The sequence below is a fragment of the Triplophysa dalaica genome, chromosome 9, assembly GCF_015846415.1.
Source record: "Triplophysa dalaica isolate WHDGS20190420 chromosome 9, ASM1584641v1, whole genome shotgun sequence".
Classification (NCBI taxonomy): domain Eukaryota; kingdom Metazoa; phylum Chordata; class Actinopteri; order Cypriniformes; family Nemacheilidae; genus Triplophysa; species Triplophysa dalaica.
This window is the reverse complement of record NC_079550.1, coordinates 4,534,807-4,556,282: the sequence shown is the minus strand read 5'-3', so window position 1 is coordinate 4,556,282 and position 21,476 is coordinate 4,534,807. Positions and strand designations below refer to the sequence as shown.

At 38.8% G+C, this 21,476-nt stretch overlaps 3 protein-coding genes across 3 annotated transcripts; 1 reads left to right on the top strand and 2 right to left on the bottom strand.

Annotated features, from left to right (window-relative positions):
* Positions 1-365: 365 nt before the first annotated feature.
* Positions 366-4,655, bottom strand: lamtor1 (late endosomal/lysosomal adaptor, MAPK and MTOR activator 1). Its single transcript, XM_056757770.1, has 5 exons — positions 4,482-4,655; positions 2,800-2,942; positions 2,638-2,715; positions 2,234-2,357; positions 366-2,147 (listed from the first exon to the last, which is right to left on the bottom strand). Exons 1-5 carry the CDS (start codon positions 4,521-4,523, stop codon positions 2,055-2,057), a joined length of 480 nt encoding a protein of 159 aa, XP_056613748.1. The 5' UTR covers positions 4,524-4,655; the 3' UTR covers positions 366-2,054.
* A 2,821-nt stretch (positions 4,656-7,476) lies between these two features.
* On the top strand, positions 7,477-13,562 carry LOC130428564 (coagulation factor IX). The gene is made up of 9 exons (XM_056756700.1): positions 7,477-10,384; positions 10,561-10,644; positions 10,735-10,892; positions 11,244-11,268; positions 11,345-11,458; positions 11,658-11,792; positions 11,938-12,353; positions 12,498-12,612; positions 12,694-13,562. The coding sequence occupies exons 2-9, from the start codon at positions 10,590-10,592 to the stop codon at positions 13,260-13,262; spliced, it is 1,587 nt and encodes a 528-aa protein (XP_056612678.1). The 5' UTR covers positions 7,477-10,384; positions 10,561-10,589; the 3' UTR covers positions 13,263-13,562.
* A 495-nt stretch (positions 13,563-14,057) lies between these two features.
* On the bottom strand, positions 14,058-21,336 carry LOC130428563 (protein IWS1 homolog). The gene is made up of 15 exons (XM_056756699.1): positions 21,048-21,336; positions 20,505-20,572; positions 19,555-20,032; positions 18,909-18,959; positions 18,403-18,613; positions 18,273-18,324; positions 18,072-18,181; positions 17,824-17,974; positions 16,772-16,854; positions 16,557-16,686; positions 16,363-16,480; positions 16,143-16,254; positions 15,361-15,417; positions 14,993-15,104; positions 14,058-14,435 (listed from the first exon to the last, which is right to left on the bottom strand). Exons 1-15 carry the CDS (start codon positions 21,073-21,075, stop codon positions 14,310-14,312), a joined length of 1,887 nt encoding a protein of 628 aa, XP_056612677.1. The 5' UTR covers positions 21,076-21,336; the 3' UTR covers positions 14,058-14,309.
* Positions 21,337-21,476: the final 140 nt, after the last annotated feature.

Here is a 21,476-nt window from a genome sequence, read left to right as displayed (position 1 = left end):
ATGTGATCTATACTTTAGCAGTATTTTGCTGTTTTTGTTAAGTATTAGTTTATAATAATGTTTTTTATAATTCATTTAAAATAGAAATCGAAAAACAAACCCACAAGGGCTCAAAGCACAGTAAATAGTTATTTCTAACACCTCTTCTCTGTTGCTTAAGAAGTGGTGGCTTAGCTGTTGCTAAAACAAGTTTGGTGAAACTTTTTAAGCAACAGAGAGGCATGTCAAAATTACTCCTACACATCTTACAGTGAAATGGAGGAGTGAGAATTCTTAACTATCATTAACATGTAGCAGTTGAAAATAAAAAAATATCCTAAAACATTCTTGATGAACTCCAAGCAAATTTAAATAAAAACACCTGGTAATTCTTAAAGTCTTTAATGCATAATTTCATTCAACAAAACAGTATTAACAGAATATTGGGATTAATATTTTTTGGTACTAGCCTAAGAAAATTACCTCTGTAAAACAGGTAGTATTCAGATAACAAACTTTGACAATACTATTAGCACACAGCAAACGAAACCGAAAGAATTTGAGCATTGCAATGTCTTGAATCCCTTTAAAAACCTTAGCAAAGGAGAAAAATGACTTGCGATGATCCAGAGGGCAAAGTTTTACCACACAGTCGGTGAGCTTGCATAAATACATAAAACCAACAATAAATAATTACACAAACATTGTCTGTGGCATTTTTCAGGCGTTTTCCTCGGCACAAAAGCAAAACTAAACAAATAATATTGGAAGTTAGAAGCTTGATAATATTTGCTTGCTCTTTTAATAGTTTTATTTGTTTTAAAAGTGGAACAGGCAGGAGAAAGTGTCCCTGTTTGCTTAACTAAAAACAATCTACTGTACGCAAACCCTCACGACTAGGCGTAATGCGGCCAGGGGGCGGTGTAGAGACATTATTTCCTGCTACATGTCAAACTAATCATTCTTTATATTTCAGATCATCTTACACTCTGTACATTAAAGGCATTGACAAAAAGAACATCATTTACAAACTTACATCTCCCACCACGAGACAGTTCAAACCCACCACCTCATCCAGTATACAGTATGTTTATATGTTCGGGAGGCCCCTATAGACTCTTAACCGATGTCTATTATGTCTGATGTGACTGCATGTCTGATTTGAACAGACGGGATGTAGAAAAGGTGTGCAGACAGTGAGCACAGAATCAAAATGACTGATATGGCCATACACATGCCTCATGCACATCAGCTCATATTATTTGTCACCTGCTTAACGTTTTTTACACATTGGCAACAAGAAAAAAAGCTGAATAGGCAAACATGAAACTTCTATCGATTTCATGCTTTGATTTCAGGTTGGATGCTCTCATTTTAATCACATGGTTTGACTCTAAAATACTGGTGGAATGGGAAATTTAAGGATTAATGTGACATCATGTGCATTTTACTTGTGTATCTTGCCTATTTCGATCCAGAACATAGAACCACGGTACATGTATTTGTGGGATTTAAAATGAGCTCTAAACCACAGTGATACCAGAAATCTACAGGAAACAACCAAATTACATGCGGGACGGTGCTGAACTAAAACTCCCCCAAACACCTCTGTGACACTTTAATACTAAACAGCAAAACTGTGCAAATCTAGATATAACTCAATTACAGTTTTCAGAGAAAGAAGCAAGAGATGGGAGTATAGAAAGTCTGCACGTGTTTAATGCACGGTGGAATAAAAAATCTGTACGGAAATGACCTCAAACTGTGGATACAAACTTCACTAAAGCGAATACATCAGCTTGACTTTGAGTTACAGATGTTTAATACACATTCATGATCGAACACAACTCACCACAGCTGAAATAATAGATCATAAGTTACGTCTGCTCTGCCCTGAGGGATGCTGGGTAGTGCCATAAAAATTTACTCGAGGAGCTCTGTCTGATTAATTACATCTATCTGTTAATGGTGTCTGCATCTCTTGTGGACTGAAGATGTTTGAAGAGAAAATGAAGAACAAAAAGGGGCCAGAAAGAAAGAAAATGTGAGGAGGAGGTGGGTTTCAGTCTTTCAAATTATGGTATCGCAAACTGCACAACCAGCTCTTCTTTTGCATCTACTTTGATTTGTGAGATGGCGCTGTAGGCGTATGCAGCGATCTTCGAGACCTGCAGAGGTAAAAAACTATTTAACAAACCATTAATCAAAAAGAACACTGCAGAGATGAAGGGTGACGGATGAAACCGTGTCTGACCTGTTGTACATCTGAGAAGGGCACCAGGTCAGCAGCAAGCACCTGGTGTGGCTGGCTGGTGAGCGATGGGAGAGGAACGGGTTTCTTCTGTGACAGTGTTCTGCTCAATACTTCCAGCTTTGTGCTGAAACAAGCACATGATTTTGTCGGTATGACTAGAATTGTGTTGTACGACACACATGCACTCAGAACTGCGTAATGAGCGGCTGACATATAAGTTTGGTTGTGTACTTTAGTGTGTAATGCTATCATTTAGCGACATCAAAAATTAATTTTAAACAACATTTCGTTTAGTGATTATTCTTCTATTCAAGACTTAACATTGAATATTTGTACTTACCGTATATTGTTGCAAGACTATTTGAAATGAACTGGTGACTGATTAAAAACACATAAAAACAAACCTGTACTGTCTGGCTCGGTCCATGTATTCATGCTGTTCCATGCCTTGAGAATCGACAGCCGACACGTCAATGATGTTTCTAAGCAGAGATACAAGAAAGATCAAGTTTTGATGTTATGAAGGCAAACAGATTGTATCAAAAAAGGGCACTTATGTGTCATACAGGGCTGTCCGCTGAAGAATGCCAGTTAGTTGAGCCTGCTCGTCTGTGCGGTTGGACGGCAGGCTGTCTGTGTTTCGCTCCATGCCATTGGTTGGTTTTCGGTCTTGATTTGGGTCAATCAAAGGCTTCCGCTCATTTACATCCTGCACAGACAGAACGATGTAAGAAATGTTGGTTTAGAAGTGAAAACACTGGGCTGGTAACCAGAAGGTTATATGAGCCTCGCACAATGCAATCCATTACATTGTAGAACATCTAATTTTTTAAAGGGATATTTCACAGGCAAATCAAAATTTCCCCATGTTTTACTCACTCTAAATGCATCCTGACTAAAATATGACTATCTTCTTGAAGAATCATGCAACAATCCGGCAAATGACAAATTTTGTTCCAATAGGATGCAGCCTACTGTACATGGTAGCTTATGTCACCGTCATTTGTCGGAAAAACAAGCCTCAGGTTCAGATGCAGCCGAGGGATAATAGAAGAAAGACATCCACGTTAAAAGCGGTGTAAAGATATTTCTCTTAAACAAACGCCTCTTTATCAAATCTACAACTATTTGCTCATAGTGATGTAAACACTTATCCAAAGTGAATTCAAGGTACATTTGATCAGTTTGTATGTTCCCTGGGAATCAATTCAAGGTACACGCTACATTACTTGACAAAGTAGCCTGAACCATGAAAAGCAACTTAATTTTTGGTTAACAGCAATCTAGCAGTATTTTCACAAAATCATATTTTATGATGACTCATGCACAACAGATTTAGCAGGACTGAATCTGTGCGTTCTGAGACAACATCACTCACATGTCATGCACAGGAGATAATACACTGTTACAGATACATATTAATTTCTAAACAAATTATATGTTCAGGTAAATGCTAAAGAACATTTTTGTCTCACCATCTAACATAATCTCAAATTTATGTTTGTGGTCCTCATTAACTAGATAAATGACTATGATATGACACCATAATTTATACTGTGTTACATTTTAAATAAGGAACTGGTCAAACCTAACTCAAAGAATCACATGCACATATTTATGTCATCAGGAAAGAAAAGAAATTTCATAATATAAAATGCATACACAAAAGCAATTACTAAATGATACAATATAAGGGATTAGATCATAGAAAAGTTTGAAAAGTCTGAGAGCAGCATAACAACTTTAAGCATTTTATCGAAAATTGTTATGAGTTATTTCTTTGCTTTAAATATTTTAACCTCCTAAAATTGTACCTTTCCAAAAAAAGAACTAGATTCAGTTTGTGGTGTCTTTTGGATCTCACTCTTTTAATCTCAGAAATGTTTGTTAGATTTTCCAGGTTTTACATGACTTTGGAAACATGTATGTTTTTACTCATACATAAGAGATCACATGTCAGATCCAGACATCTGACACATCTGATCCAGAGGAATACATTCTAACTCACATAAAGAGTTTGTGCGAAACCAACCACATTCGCTCCAACTCTTATGACACCTTCATAATATCATGTTGATCTTGACGTCAACAGTAAATAAGTTTGGTTCTGAATATACGAAGTCTTTACGGCTAAATTCAGACAGTTTAAGCACAAACAACAAGAACACAGGGCGCACATAATAATTTTCTGTTTAACAGTTATCCGTATTTATCCCTGTTTCTGTTGTATTTTGATAAGTCTCTTCACCTGTTCCGTCGTTTCGCTCTCGCTGCTGTAACAGCACCCCATGATTGCCGCCCAGCGGGTCAAATCTCCACTTCGTTTTCTGTCTTTTTGGACTAGGTGTGGGTTTTGTTTAGCTGTAGAAGGCTTCGTTACAAGCGCAGGAACAGTCACATGACAGCACTCCCAGGGAGTCACGTGACTTCCGTCCCTTCACAAGTCCCCAGTACGTCATTTCCGCGCGTTGCTCGCTTACATCGCTATGAGAATGAGGAAAGGCGTATGATCTTTTTCGAGTAGGGTTTTGAAATGACAAGTACAATTACACGTAAATTAATCATTTATTTTATTTGATCACGCAGCTCTCTTTTCAAAACCCCGCCCTCCGAAGCCGTATCAGCCAACCCGCTGTCAGGAAACCACAACGATCTCAAATGATTGGCAGGCAGATTGTGTTCTGATCGGCTATTTATCGATTAATAGGTATTAACGGGGTCATTTGACTCCGCTAAAACGAATATTATTGTTTGCTTTAGATGTAATATAATGTGTATACACGATTTAAGGTTGAAAAACGCTATATTTTCCACATGTCGTGCATGTTTGTATCTCCTCTTTGCTCCGCCTCTCTGAAACGTGATTTGGTGATTGGTCGAATATTGCACGGAAATGTAACGCCTATTCAAACATTCGGAAAATCAGGCTGCGCAGTGCGCCCTGCGCCGGCGCGACCAGTGTTGCCAACTTGGCGACTTTGTCGCTATATTTAGCGACTTTTCAGACCCCATAAGAGATATATTTTTCAAAAAGCGACTAGCGAAAAATCTAGCTACTTTCTGAATAAGCCTTGGCGATATAGCGAAACATTCTGCTTCACTTCTACTGCCCCAGGAGAGCGAGTTTTTGCATTCCCAGCGCAGCACCGCCTCTCTGTCTACTCTACGGTGTGAGCACCCGTCAGGGAGAATCAGCTGAAGACCGTTCTGACGCGGGAATGAGATTCACAGTTCCCATATACATATACTTTCCATTGAAAAGATTTGGCAACACTGGCGACGGTACAATGAGATTTACAAGACCGCCCACATTACTTGCGTGTAGATTTGGGTGGTTGTAGTCAAATCACTCCACGAGCTGAAGTCAAGTTGTGGGGGTGTGGTTACAGGAGGCGTTTCAGGCAGGTCTGGGTGAGCATTCGCGTCTAGATAAAAAAAACAAAATTCCGAAAATTAAATTTTAGCAATTTCACGTGTCTAATACATGCATGGGCAACTTATGATACACAAAAGACAAAGAAAAACATGTACTTCCCGCGAATGACTCCTTTAAAGGGATAGTTCAGCCAAAAACTCCATTAACGCAGTTTATTTACTCACTCTCAGGCCATCCGAGATGTAGGTGACATTTTTTCTTGATTAGAACAATAAAGAAGCTTTTTGGTAAATTCGCAGCCCTCTCTGCTTCATATAATGGGAGTATATGGGGTCCGCCGTTCTAAAAATTCCTAAAGCACATAATTCCAAAAAAGCGGCTCCTGGCGACATTTAGACGTTTCGCGAAGTGACTCGCTCGTTAATTTCATAAATTTGAGCGTCATTTTTAATAATATTAGCCATTAATATTGGAATTCTTAGACAGGTGGACCCCAAAGACTCCCATTATATGAAGCAGAGAGGGCTGCGGAGTTACCAAACAATCTTTATGGTTCTACTTTTCTTTCTTTCACCTACATCTCGGATGGCCTGAGGGTGAGAAAATAAACTGCAAATTTGAGCTTTTGGCTGAACTATCCCTTTAGAATCTCGTGCAACCATACATCATATCAGGGTCTAGTATAACTTAAAATATTATTGTTAAATAACTGATAAGGATTTAAAATTATAGACACTGTCCCATTCCAAAGTTGTTGATCTTGCTACACCAATTTTCATTTTATCCATCCCTATACAATCAGACTTAACAGGCACAATTAAAGGCATTAAAACATAGGTCCTCTAATTCTAAAGCATAGGATTTATTGGTTTACATAAGACAGGTAAATGGGATTTCAATAACAGGCAGATAAAGAAATCCAATGATTTTTCATGCGTTACAGGGGTCATATGGCTCGAATACTTTTTTTTCTGTGTCTTTGGTAAGTTACCAAGTAATTAGTTACTATAAATTAATTACTTTTCCTTTTAATTAAAGTAAGGGATTATAATTATTTTTCCATAATTTAATTAGTTACCTCTGAAGTAATAGAACTAAATACTGTGTGAAATATACAGTGGTGTGAAAAAGTATTTGACCCCTTCCTGATTTTTTGCATATTTGTCATGCTTAAATTATTCAGATCATCAAAAAAAAAAATTTACACAAAGAAAACCAGAATAAATACAAAATGCAGTTTTTAAAATGATGGATTCATTTATTAGGATAAAAAACAATCCAAACATTTATCACCCTTTGTGAAAAAGTAATTGCCCCCCTTGGTAAATCATGAATGAACTGTGAATCATTCAAGCATGACGAATATGCAAAAAACAACCCAAAAGGGGTAAAATACTTTTCACACCACTGTTTGTGTGTGCAATAGTGGAATTTACATCCATATTCAAAGTCTCACTTTAAAATGCACTTATTAATGTAACTTTCTCACATTTGTAAAACTTGATTCAGTTAATAAGAGCACTTTATGTAGTTTCATATTATTCATTTGAATGAATTAAGAAAAGTTTCATGTCTATCCTTGAATCACTTAAGTAATCAAGGTCGATATGGAATGTAGAAAGTATTTAGTAATAAGTTATTAAATACTTTTTGGAGAGAGTAATTTGTACAGTAATCCAAGTACACTATTGAATATGTAATTAGTAACTAGTAATTCATATTTTTTTAAGGTAACTTACCCAACTCTGCTTGAGAAGTGAAAATTAAAATCATCCAGATTAGTATTGTAGCGGTTGAAGCTGCATGTTAAAAGGATGATGAGTTTAGCTCACCAAATATGTTCTCCACCAGATCTATCAAGATCACATCCATGAAACTAGTTTTTTAAAACATTAATTTCAGTCAAGCAATTAGTTTAGCTGAAAGAAAAATATGTATAATAATCGTTATTATATATACATATGTTACAGTCTCTGATTAATAATTTAAAGTATAACAATATTTGTATGCATGCGTCCGGCGAACTCTTCAATGCTATTATACACATTATGTTATCTTATGGCCATAATTAACATGACTTTACCAAACATGATTTAGAGCAAAGATAGCGTAAATCAAACACAGTTAAAGGGAGTATGTAAGCATGAGCACAGAAAACCCATCACAAATGAATATATAGTAGTTTATTATACTCTACTCTGCATGATAAACATATTGACGTTCACATAAACACAAATAAATACATGAAACACAAACACGCTAGGAAGGGCGGAGAGAAAGAGAGATAAAGTGAGTGAGAGAGAGAGCATGGCAAATAATTAATTTCTGATCGGAACACCAATAAAAAATCATCTTTAACAAAGACGTACAACCTTGTCACAGATATTATATGTATAGAATCGGATACTTGTGAGCTCTGTGATGGATAAATATCAGTATGTGCTGGAGAGATGGAAATGTTCTAGAGGTTTCAGAATGCAGTCCTGCTGAAAAGTTCCAGGCCTCGTGAACAGCCGCTTGGCTCATCAAGGTGTGCGTGGCATCAGAAGTCCATTGTTCCTTCTTTTCCCCCAGTGGGGAAAAGGGCAGTCTCCAAAGAGATGCCACGAAGCAGTTTCTGATGAGTGCAGGTATAGAGCAAAAAGGCCAAGCTCCTGTCTTCAGAGCAGGCTCGATATTTAACTTCATGAGAGGGCATGCCCACCTGAGTTTGAATCGACCAATCAGAGTTGAGCAGGAATGAGGTTCTTTGTCCACTTAACAGCTTATTTGCATATTTATGACCTCCTGGCAACTTTACAAAATACCAGTCCAAATTATAACATAATGAGTATAAAAGTGGCCTTTGGTCAATTGTAAAGACTAAAGAGTAATTTTAAAGACAAACATTTAGATATCAAATATGTTAGGTTGGAATTGAATCAAGTCATGATTCATTCGGGTGTATGAATACAAACAAAGCCTGAATTAAACTTGTCTATTTAACAGTTACAGATTATTTAAAATGGCAAGAGCGCCATTAAAAAAACTACTTTAAAACTGCTCATGAATAATAAATTTGACATCACAAAATATCTGCTGCACATTTATATCATTACCTATTGAAAATACTCGCATAAACAAGAAGTTACTGATTAGCCATACAACACAACACAGAGAAATGTCCATTCATTCATGACAAAAATAATGTCTTGTAGATAAAGGGACTCCATGAATGATTTAAACTGATTATTAGTTCCACAGATTGCAGAAAGTTAACTTCACAAGAACACAAAACTGTGAGTTTAAACAAAAAGATTTGTAGGTTATTGATGCTGTAGTTAAGTAGATCCAACTTATGAATCCTTGTGATGATCCCTGTTGAGTTTGTTCTTCAGCATGTTTCTTCTGATGAGTCTGAAAACGTTTTAAATAAGCAAATCTCTCGCCGCAGTGCAGTGGTAAGGTTTTTCTCCAGTGTTAATTCTCTCATGGGGTTTCAGATCACCTGGTCGAGCAAACGTCTTGTCACAATGAAAACATTTGTAAGATTTTTCTCCTGTATGAATTCTCTGATGCATTCGTAAATTAATCTGTTGAGGGAAACTCTTCTTACAAACACTGCACTGATAAGGATTTTCTCCAGTTTGAACTCATGAGCTTGGAAATTAGATCGTCCAGAAAAGCTCTTTCTGCAGATGGAGCAGAGATGGTTTCTCTTCTGTATGAACTCTCTCATGGATTATCAGGTCTTGTCTTGTCACACTGAGACGGCTTAAACTATCCCCACAAAGGCTGCACTCATAAGATTTTCCTCCAGTGTGAGATCTCATATTTGTAAGTACTATGATCAGAAAAGCTCTTTCTTCAGTGAGAGCAGAGGTTCGTCTTACTGATAGCGGTTGGCTAACTTCTCCCAGGCTACCAGTAAAATGTATGCCATAAAGCAGTGGATAGGCGTGGATTGTGCCGGCCCGAACATCAAAGTTACAAGTGCAATTTCAGTCGATAGCAGGCTGCTTAAATAGCTTTGGCAGTAATATTCGTCCATTTAAAAGTTGTCCTACTACTAAAATAATTTTAGAGACATTAATTTAAGGTCAGAATGTTGCTTGTAATCGCTTTAAAGTCTATGGCGATCATCATGATACATTCAGATCACTGTTTTACTTTCATTATTACTAAAAATACGGTTAAAGGAATAGCTCACCCAGAAATGTGTCCTGCTGTGGCTTTCCTTGTTAGTCAGAATCAAAACGGATATTTTGAAAATAGTGTGGAATTAAAAGAGTGAATTAAGCAAATTAAAACTAAAGGCGGCCTACCAAGAGAAAGGATTAAAACCAAAGGACTACTTTGTTAATATGTATGATATATAAGAAAAGCTTTTCTGCAATAAATGTAAGTAATGGCAATGGCATTATAACAATGGGGGGTATACACCTATAGCTTCTCTTATGAGAGTTATTAAACAATTTTGTTTGACTTTTAAAAATAGGCCTACATGTAGAACATTTTAAAAACCAAACCAGCCATATTTGGGGAAAAAACAGATAACAAGAGACCTGTGATTGTATGTCTGTGTGTGCATATAAACAGTGTGTGTCTAAAGGTCGTTTTAGTAACGCAATATACAAATACTGTTATTTATCATTTTGAAGACATTGCTACTGCTGCTGTCATCATCAGGTTTATAAGAGTTAATATAATGTATCTTTATTAAAACATTTAAATAAAAGTTCCTTCAGGTCACAGCAAAACCGCATCAAAAGAGAAATACACAGTAAAGAAACAAGGTAGGCAAATGTCTTATATTTACTGTTTGGTGAGAAAAAAACATGGACAGATGTCAAATATATTGAAGTATTTGTTGTATTGTGAACTTTCCTCCTCCTACTACTGCAACTTTCTCAAGATCATTTATCAGACAAATGACTGTTACTATTATTGAGTTATTTTCCTGTATTATTAGAAATTGAGTTATTTTCGCTTCATTGATCCATGATGTGGGTCATTCTTCTCATGATACATCTGACCACAGGCCTGCAGTTAACAGGTGATCTATTTGTCTGTTGTTTATCCATTTCAAATTGTTTATCAATATTGTGTATGTATTTCTGCGTAGTAATCAGTCTGTTGTGTTCAGTGTTTGTGGACAGGCGTGATGCTGCTCATCTGCTCAGGAATCGAAGGGCAAATGTCTTTCTGGAGGAGATGAAACCAGGAAATCTGGAGCGAGAATGTTATGAGGAGCTCTGCTCTCAGGAGGAGGCGGCTGAGATCTTCCAGAGCGCTGAGAAAACGGTATGCTCATATCACATAGAGAGACATGCCACCGCCACATAAATGTCTGAGATGACATAACCTGTTTCTGACAGAATCTATGTTTCATGATAAATTTGTTTCACAATCTTAAAACTTCACTGTAGGTTCTTTGAGATCAGTGTGTTGGTTTCTGCGTACTGCACTAGTTTGTGTTAATTTTCTGAAGGACTAGACTGGAATATATAAACAAATCGATGTGGATTTCTAAAGGATGTCCATTGGTAACCCTATGGTTGTGCGACACTAAGGAACCTTTATAATATTAAGTGTGACATCACTTCATTATGGAGCAGTTTTCTTCATTCTGACTGTGATGTTCTTGTCTTACAGATGGAGTTTTGGTACAGATATCAGGGTGTGTTTTTCAGTCCCCTTTTTAGTTTATATTTTTCTTAGATAGGTGACGTTAAATGTGTTTGTACGATGTTTAGATCTGAAAGTGTGCCGGTTTAATCTTTGTCTGAATGGAGGAATCTGCACCGAGAGCCGAGGCACGCATGAGTGTCTGTGTCCACCGCAGTACAGCGGTCAAAACTGTGAAACAGGTCCACAAACACACTTTAAGCACTCTCTCAGAAACTTTAATGAAACATTCTTATTGTTAAGTTTGATGTTAAGTCAGCAATAAATCTGCTAAATCTGCAGCATCATTTCTTTCAGATACTTTTTTATTGTGTGCACTTCTGCTCAAATGTACTTTTTGAAAAGAGAGATTAATATACTGTAGATGTGTTGGTTTTTCAGAGGTGTTTGACTGCAAATATAAGAACGGAGGTTGTCTGCACTATTGCAGTATTTCTGATCAGAGGTCAGGTGTCACATGCAGCTGTGCAGCTGGTTACCAGCTAGATGAAGATGGGCGGAGCTGTAAACCATCAGGTAAAAAACATATAAAATAATATATATAAAATATATACAAAAATAATGATGTTTTAAAGAAATGTTTTTTCCAACAACGAGTGCTGGAGAAACAATATTAGTTTTTTTCCCATATGTGTGCATGTTGTGTGTGTGTGTGTGTTAGTGCAGTATCCCTGTGGAAAACAATGGACTACTAGAGGAATCATGACCCGCTTCTTGGATGAAATAAACACCACCGACACATACACTGATCATACAAGCCACACCCATACTGATCGCATGACCCAAAGTGATCAGACAAACCACACCCACAAGGATCACATGACACACAGCGAGCATACAAACCACACCCACACCCTGAAAAACTCATCCAACTTATTACATCAAAACACAAGTTCCGTGGACAGCTCCTCTCACCTGTCAACAAAGCAAACCAGACCTACCGATAAACCGACACTGGCTATATTTAACAGTTCATCGGATGAACTGGATCCTTCCGGAAATGACACCACAGATGTAAATGAAGACAGGCGCGTTGTTGGAGGTCAACTGCAGGGCCAGGGTGGAAGCCCCTGGCAGGTGTGCAGAATATTTTCTTTAGATATTTCAGAAATGAGAAATGTAGACTTCCATTGTAAATATATTTTCAATACCATTAAATGTGTTGATTCAGCAGATCTGTTGAGAGAACAAACTGGTTCTTGTGTGTGTTGTACGCCGCAGGTTTTGCTTCGTCGTGCGGATGATTACGGCTTCTGTGGAGGTTCTTTGATCGAGGATCGATGGGTTGTAACTGCAGCACACTGTCTCCAGCAGACACCAGATCACGTGAGCATCGGTGAGTCCACAACATGACCCTTGACCTTTTGTTTAAAGGGTTATACGGAGTCGTTTTTTGAGGGGAATCTTTTGTGTACAGGCGACTATGATAAAATGCGTCCAGACAAAGATGAGCAGAAGATCAAGGTTGAGAAAATCGTTGTACACCCTCATTTCCATGAATACACCTTCGACAGTGACATCGCGCTACTTTACTTGTCTCAACCGGTGACCCGTGGCCCTTACGTCACACCCGCCTGCTTGCCCGACCCCAACCTGGCGTCACGTCTGGTCAAACCCGGGGAACAGGGTATGGTGTCGGGCTGGGGTGCCACACACCACATGCGGCGCTCCTCGAGGTTCCTGAGGAAAGTTCTGCTGCCGGTGGTAGATCAGATGAGCTGCATCCGGTCCACAGACCAGGTGATCACAGACAACATGTTCTGCGCCGGGTATCTGACAGCAGCGATGGACGCGTGTACGGGGGACAGCGGTGGCCCCTTTATAGTCAACTACAGAGGGACCTGGTTTCTGACTGGAGTTATTAGCTGGGGCGAGAGCTGTGCTGCCGAGGGCAAATACGGCGTTTATACGAGACTCAGTAACTATCTGCCCTGGATACAGGAAGAAATGATGAAAGAGCAAAAAGGCAATCAGAGCGTCACATAAATTATTATAAAGCTATGAAATGATGAAAGTGATTGTTACCGAATATCAGATTTTTATTACACGATTGTCATGGCCACATACATGTACAATAGTAATCTATTGAGATGACTCTTGGTCGATGGTCAAATTGGTCATGTTTAATTTTGTGCTCTCTCTTTTTCGATTTGTTATATTTTATGGATTATCGTGGATTTTAATATCAATTTCTGTCAACACTAGTATTTTGTGACACCTCTTTTTGGAGAAATATCACAGCATAAAATATATTTTTATCAATAAAAAAGCAGAATTTAAATATCACATTCTTCACATTAGATCACATTCAATAGACCTGTAATTTTAGACATTATCCACTTACATTTCACAAGCAGTGACACTTTCTTTATAGAAAGATGGTAATGCATTAAACTTTAGATCGGGACACATGTCCAAATGGCTTGTAAATTCATTATACAACAACATTGGGTTTTTTCAAACCATGGTTGGTAAAATATGAAAACATACAGCTACTGATTTTATTAATTTAGACACAATCGTTTGAAACATATAAATTCAAAGTTTGTTTAAACGTTTGGGTTGGTCCATATTTTCCCCAACCATGGTCTTAAACCCGGCAAACATGTGTTGTTTAAATTTAACCCTATTACACATATATACTAACGATGTATTCACTTTAAAAAGAGATGTTTACCTAACTGTATATCCTAAAAATAAATTATGTGGAATTTACAAACCAAGAGAGAGTATTTTAGTATTGTACTGTGAGTGAAGATAAACAGATGAGAAGCCCAGGAGTAAAAGTCAGAACATGGAAACTTTATTATGAAAGATATATCAGAAGCAAACGCTGCAGGGCTCTGACTCAGATCTGTGAAGACATTTTAAACAGCGCTAAATCATCACAGACGTGCAGCTTTACTGACATTTCATCATTCTGTAGAACTACTGTAGAATTGAACACCCAAGACTGGCAACAATATACAGAAAAAATACAAAAAAGAAAAATTCAAAGCATGGGGAACATTTTGGGGCGGACTTAGGGGGCCATCAGAGAGGCATGCGGTTGCCCTCCACGCTGATCTTCACTGCGTGTCCCGGCTTTTTTAATCGCTTGATGTCCTTAAAGCGTCGCATTTGTTTATCTACTCGTGACATTCCTTTTTTTAAAGGACCCTAAAGAAAAAAATAGAAAAAATCATTAGTAATGCATAAGGTATGCAATTCTTGCAAGATGCCCAGTGGCATAAATCAAAGGTAGAAACACAGAAAGCTGCTATCCATACTGAACACACTGTAAAATAAGTTTGTGTTAGAACAAAATGACACTCAGTGCCATCAAGCTAGCAACAATTGATTAGGGGGTGGGTCCTTTTATTTTTAAACCAATAAAACACATTTTGGGAGTTTCCAGCCACTTCTTTATTCAACAGCACACCGTATACAGTGCAGCATGCACCATGCGTCCACTTACTGCCCCCCAGGCAGGAGTGTGAACTACAGGGGCATACGGTTTCCCTCAATGCTGATTTTCACAGCTCCCTGCGGGCGGCGCTGTGTCCTCTGTTCGGCGAAACGCCGTTTGTGCTTCTCCAGCAGGCTCATGCCTTTCCTAAAGCTCATCTAGCAATCACATAACAGTAAAATTCCTGATTCATCCCACTTCTCACATCCTGTGGCTGTCCTATTGATCCCTTCATTTAACCCTGCCCACACATACACACCACACTTACTCTGCCTGAGTCCATGTCTACATTCCACCTGGGTCGAACAACGTAGTCTTTATTGGAAGGCATGGGCACACGTGCCCTCGCGCAGAATCCTGGGTCACCCGGCCGCAGTGCCCTGAGAGAGAGAGAGAGAGAGAGAGAGAGAGAGAGAGAGGAAGGCAAAGCGATACAGTGAAAGAGTAAGACAGAAAGAAAGAGAGACAGGGAAATATTTAAGTACATTTGAAGTAAATATATATTTTTCATTATTCTACAGATAATGTAAAGAATTTTTGTTTATTTATTAATAATGCACTAAAATGAGTTAAAACCTAAAAACAGTATATAAAAGGATATTAACTCTATTGTGATTGTGAGAAATAAACTCTTACTTTTCTTCTCCTGTGAGAACCTTCTCGAGGTCTCTGCGAGGTGTCTGTCCCCCAGAACTATAACACAAACACACACCGGGTTCAGATTGTTTAAATACATAATATGATGACTGTAAACAAGCAAGCATGCCTCAGTGTTTAAACTGAATGTTAGGTTGGTACAGTGTCAGATCGCCTGTCAGATCGATTCAGGCTAACAGATGTAGTTTGATCACACAAGCCTGAATGTTAACGGCCTCGTTCAGAAGAATAACAGTACACACTTAAAAAAGTTGTAATGCATAAGATGCACACAACCACAATCCATACTAAAAAAAACACAGATCACAGGTGAGGCGATGGAGGGAGGTGGAGATGGGGTTTAAAGACGGAACCTGACAGAGTTTAGCAGAACAGAAGCTGACTAGAGAACGAAAGAGAATAAAACCATTTTACTTTTAAACAAAAAAGAAACTGGTTAAAATGACTAGAATCTGTAAGTGCAGGATAATAGGAGTAGCACAGAGTTAAAAGAAAAAAAATCTGATGATTTTGACTGAAGAAACACACACGCACACATACAGGGGGTTAAAAGTTTTGATAAAGTGCAGTCTGTCTCATGCGCTCACACACAGTGAACCTGAGAGGAGGGGCAAAGACGTCTGGTTCTGCTGCCCTATCAGACTTCTGAGGCTCACTTGCACATGAGAAGAGCAGAATGACAGATGATTGACAGATGTATGATGGTTGTTTGACAGATTGAGAAGGCTTTAGGAAACTGAATGATTTTGTGTGCATTATACCTGAGGCGCCTGCGGGGGGCGATCTGTTGATCGAGGTCTCTCTGTTGTCTCTCTTCTCGAGTCATTCCCTTGTAGTTTGACGTTAGACCGAAGATAGGCCGCGACCACTCATCTATGCGCACACACACACACACACACAAACATTTTATTATTTCATCAAATCATCAAGGTATTGTTTACGAAAAACATACAATGTGATATTTAATGTGTGCACACGTACTGATGAGTTTCAGTGCCAGATCTTTGTTGGCGCGAGACTCTTTTGGGTGTTTGTAGAGAAACATGACGGATCGGCCGATTCCACTGAGCTTCAGTGTTTCCTGACTTACGCTGGGCAGCTGGAAAAAAACAAACAGCGACAGGTGTCGTAAACTGTTGTTAGCCGGGATAGTCTGTGTGTCTGCCTCGACTTACTTCCTGTAGGATTCTGAGGAGCTCTGCTCTGATCTTGAGCGCTGGGAGACTTCTATCCGGCAGTGGACTGATCCATTCTTTAATAGCTATCATGACGCCGCTGTCTATGAACGTATCTTTCAGATCCTGCCTGTGCTCACACACAAAAACACACACCTGTTTGGGATATGGCTCTCATACAAGAGCTGCATGGTAACACAAAATGAAACCCTCACTTCTTTAAATGCATGACGACTGTTGGCAGAAGCATGAGTTTCTTCAGCGCTGGTTTCTTCTGACTGTTAAGAGTTCTGTCCTCCTGCAACACACACAGATCAGAACACACAAATGATATGGCTGACAACAATATGATTTTACCCTTTTTGACCCATTCGGTACATGCGATTTATAGATGCATCATAAGTGTCTGTAAACACTCAAGAACAAGATGACTGTTGTTGCATCCGAAATCTCATACTATGACAGTACGTACTGATTTTAATGAAGTACCATCCCTATCGACTGTTAAAACATTATGTTCTATATAGTTTGTATGGGGGTAGTGAGAATAGATTTGGTACATACTGCATCCGCCATGTTTTATTGTCATGTGACCTGTGTGCTCTTTGACGTATTAACATCAACCTGTATCTAGTAGGCATCGGTTCAAACATAATTTATTAACAAGAAATTCATTCATCTGTACTTGCATTTAAAAAACGGACACCAGTTTTGAAGGTTTCAACAACAACAAAAAAATGTTGCTCAGCTCCCGTTCCATCATGGGCGGGACAAGTGTCCATCCCATGCAAACTCACAAATCTCGGCAGATGCAGTAGACCATCCAGAATTTCTCGCCTATAGTTTTGTGCAAACTAAGGTTTTCGACTACTATATAGTATGGAAGTAGATGATTTCGGACGCATGGTGTGTGTCTGCAACTGTTTAAATAAGTATGAATACGAAATGTTACGTACTGTTATGTAGACACAAATATTTGATTTGCTAAACTAACAATACAAGACAAAGATGTTTGCTAACAAAACATGAAAAAGTTAACAGTTTAAAAACTTGTAATATAAAGTGAATAGATGCAAGATGTGATTTACATCCGGAGGCTGTGCAATGTTGTGGTATCTTGAAAAACAGATTTTTCACTGGGATTGACTGACATAATGACTGTTCCAAGATGACAAACACCTCAGTGTTTGTGAAGCGGTTTTATGTTGCATCTATGTATGAATATCTATGCCTTCACCCCACATGGACACAAACAATGCAAACAAACCTCTGCAGCCTCTGTCATTTTAGTGATCATGGCGCTGACGACATCATCGGCGTCACTGATGAAGGTTCCGCCGTCTCGATTGCGTCTGCGTTTCCCGCCCTGAGCTTTCTTACGTGCCAACATGATGTCGAAATCTGACATGAATGACATGCTGAAAAACACACACAAAGCAGTAGAAAGTAATTCAATCTCAAATTTTTATTCCAGCTGCCGTGGTTCCGTATGAACACAATGAATAAATAACTCACTCTTTTCCTCCTCTATCAATATCATCATCTGAATCGGAGTTGTCCACTTGCTTCTGTCCTTCTGCCTGAGAGTGCTTCTGCTCGCCCTCCAGCTCCTCTTGATTAAAGCCCTACACACACACAAACACACAGTTGGATCAGTGCATCAAGTGAATCATATGCACATGAATCAGTGAATCATTCGCGATAATGAGCGCTCACCGTGAATTCTTCCTCATCCCCAGACTCGCCAAAGATGTCTGCGATCATTTTCCTGTGCGGAAGAGAGAGTATAATAAACACACACACTCAAACACAAACATGCAGAGAAAAGAGTGTTACGAGCACTAACTCTTCTTCATCGTCGCCGCCGGACTCGCTGTCGGAGCCAAACAGAGCCTTCTCGTCTTTATTCCCTCCGTCAGCCTTACTCGTGTCCTCTTCTTCCTCGCTGTCTGAGCCCAGCTCCTTCAGTTTAGCTGCTAAACTCTTATCAGGAGCACCAGAGCCATCATCACTGCCGGAGTCTTCATCATCAGACACCAGCCTGCTCTTCTTCACCTCTGCACCACACGACATAACACAAGTGTGTAAAGGAAAGTTCATCAAAAAGTGAATCATTTATTCATCCTCCTGTCACTTCAAACCTGTTTGACTTCCTTTCTTTGGCAAAACATAAAAGATATTTTAGGAATGTTGGTCACCACCCCATTAACTAAACAACAAAACCACAGAAACATTTCTCAAAATTTCTTTTTTGTGACCCGACGAGGAAAGTAAGATACAGGTTTAGAACAAATAAATGTAAATCGGATTTTTTATTTCTGCATCTCTTTAAAAGCTAAGTGAAAGCTCTACCTTTTTCTTCGTCTTCATCGCTGTCTGACAGTACGGCCTTCTTCCTCTTCACTGAAATCACAAGAGAATTTACAGTCTGTCAATAGAGTGGTTTTATAATGCTGTGATACATGGAAAAACTTAATATTATTGGATAAAGCTCTTGAACTTTATTATTTATTGATACACAGATACAGATGAATTCACTTAGCTGAGAAACATTGCATCAATTTAGCTTTCCAGTAGTTTAAAAATGAAAAAATTTAACATCTATGACATAAAACACTGGTTCAACACATCACTTTTATTCTTCGAATTTAGTCGAGATTTAATGTGTTGAGGTTTCTTTCTGCTTTAAGAAGGATTAAGATTTCTTAATTCATTTCACAATTATAATTTGATCTTAAATTCAGTTTTCAGTGAAAGATCTATTCGATTGAATCTTGTATGTTGTCAGTTCTTTAAGAAAGAATAAATGTTCACATTAGGGAAATAAATGTGTAAATTGAATTTATTTTTCTAATAAGGTTATATCGTGAATCAAAAAGCTGAGCATCATTACGCCCCTAGATCTTAAATATGAGAAATTAATTTCAGGGTGCCTGTCAATTCCGGGCCATAACTCACAATAAGACCAAGAACAAAAGATAAAATAGAATAAACTGACCAGGCATGTCTTGTTCCTCATCATCTTCACTGTCCAGTGCGTTTCGTTTGGGCGCTTCATCCTGATCACTCCCTGCTTCCTCCTTCGGTTTCTCCTCCTCTTCCTCACTGTCAGAGTTCATCACAGCTTTCCATTTTCCCTTCTTCCTCTCTTCATCCTCCTCATCAGAGGATCTCTGTGTGATCTGTTTGGGTTTGTTCTCATCCGAATCGCTGCCCGCGTCTGATTTCGGGCTGCTTCTCTTCTCCTGATCATCATGATCAGAGTCGCTGGCAGGTTGAGGTTTCTCCTCCTCGTTGTCGGAGGTGCTGACTCTTCGCTTTATGGGCGAGCTTCTCTCCTCATCATCACTGTCGGCGGGTCGGGGCGGGTCGGGCTCCGAATCACTCCCGTCCCCTCCATCACGGGCCTCGTGATCTGACCCACTGTTCTCAGACTTCCTATCGCGAGCATCGTCCTCGTTGTCCGTGACATCATCCTGCATGATCAAACGAATCAGAAAACAGCATTTGATGTGTGGCAATAACAGATGTGTTTCCAAAGAGTTTAGTATTTTCCACAACATTGTAAAGGACTAACAACACTCAAGATGTAATTGAAACTTCTGTGTATAAAATTAAAGTCTGTTACTGCAAAATAAAAATGGATTTTTAACATGCTATAATTATTACAGGAATCAAGAGACAGAACTTCTTAAAGCAGTAGAATCACAAATAAAATGGACATGAAATATAGACGCAGGCCATGTGTTGTGTCCGCTTAACTAACATCATGAAACAGTTGTTATATCCTAAAATATAACACCATAATATATAATGTAATTATTTGTATCGCCACAATTTGGTAAACACCACAGTGTAAAGGTTCAGTGATGAATGTGAATAATCACAGGTGCAGAATTGAACACAGCTACAAATGATAACAGCATTAGGAGACGAGACTTGACTCACATCGGACTGTCTCGATTCGGGTCTCACATCCTCCTGCTCATCCTGAACCGGAGTGACACTTCCACCATCTGCACAAACACACACAATATGCATTTATTCCACATTTCATGAACAGTCACGAAGCGCCACAAAGATTCTTGCAGAGCTTAAATTTACAACCTCACAACCAATTCCCTATTGAAAACCACAACCATCAGTTGTTAACCATAAAAACGTTCCTTACTGAAGTGTGTTTTGAGTCTTATTACAGTAGGATTTAATGGTTTATTGGTTCTCATCCGCCAGATAACATCCGACCAACAGAACCCGATACATTAACAGCAGAGACCCACTGAGACAATTTTATCTTCCTTTCAAACCAATACACGTGCCTTTATTGAATACCTTTCTGTAATGCTTTCTATTATCTTTAGCTAGTCGAAAGAAGAAAGTGAAATATGACGAAGTGCTATGACGCATGATGTAACAATACGAAGTGATTCCATTGTAAAAGTAAATTAGGTCTGAAGACAACAGGTTCATATTAGCGTTTGCTTGAGATACCTGAGCGCACGTCCTCGTCTCCATCCATTTGCTTTCTGGACAGAACCGAACACGGACACACATAAAACAACAGCTATAAACACAGAGCGCAGTCTGATTTCAGATCAGGTCAGATAGCGCGGGTTCAGACTCCAGCTCTACTCTTCCGTCCTCTCGGTTCTGTAAGGCCGCACATGTGCTAAAATTGTTCTTGAATTTTTAGATTATTGACTATTAATCACTGTTTCTGTTTTTCTTTCTTTCTATAAAATGGTGTCACCGCGTCGCCTCACTCGCGCATGCGTGCAGACCGCCGGGCGCGCTATAATAACGCAATAGAAATGAGCGTCACGGCGGATGGGCGGGGCCTCACAAGCGCACTCCCGTGTCAAGGATATAATTTTTTATAATAAATGTTTTTTATCAAATAAATTATTCGAAGCTTTAAGA

What these genes read in the sequence shown, in the direction of transcription:
- LOC130428564 (XM_056756700.1), top strand. Translation starts at nt 10,590, where the DNA reads ATGATGTGGGTCATTCTTCTCATGATACATCTGACCACAGGCCTGCAG. An exon ending in TCCAGAGCGCTGAGAAAACG is followed by an intron (nt 10,893 to 11,243) that starts GTATGCTCATAT and finishes CTTGTCTTACAG; the next exon opens with ATGGAGTTTTGGTACAGATA. An exon ending in GCGGAGCTGTAAACCATCAG is followed by an intron (nt 11,793 to 11,937) that starts GTAAAAAACATA and finishes TGTGTGTGTTAG; the next exon opens with TGCAGTATCCCTGTGGAAAA.
- LOC130428563 (XM_056756699.1), bottom strand. Translation starts at nt 21,075, where the DNA reads ATGGATGGAGACGAGGACGTGCGCTCAG. An exon ending in TGAGGAACAAGACATGCCTG is followed by an intron (nt 18,960 to 19,554) that starts GTCAGTTTATTC and finishes TTGTGATTTCAG; the next exon opens with TGAAGAGGAAGAAGGCCGTA. An exon ending in ATTGATAGAGGAGGAAAAGA is followed by an intron (nt 17,975 to 18,071) that starts GTGAGTTATTTA and finishes TGTGTTTTTCAG; the next exon opens with CATGTCATTCATGTCAGATT.
- lamtor1 (XM_056757770.1), bottom strand. Translation starts at nt 4,523, where the DNA reads ATGGGGTGCTGTTACAGCAGCGAGAGCGAAACGACGGAACAG. An exon ending in AGAGCGAAACGACGGAACAG is followed by an intron (nt 2,943 to 4,481) that starts GTGAAGAGACTT and finishes CTGTCTGTGCAG; the next exon opens with GATGTAAATGAGCGGAAGCC. An exon ending in ATTCTTCAGCGGACAGCCCT is followed by an intron (nt 2,716 to 2,799) that starts GTATGACACATA and finishes ATCTCTGCTTAG; the next exon opens with AAACATCATTGACGTGTCGG.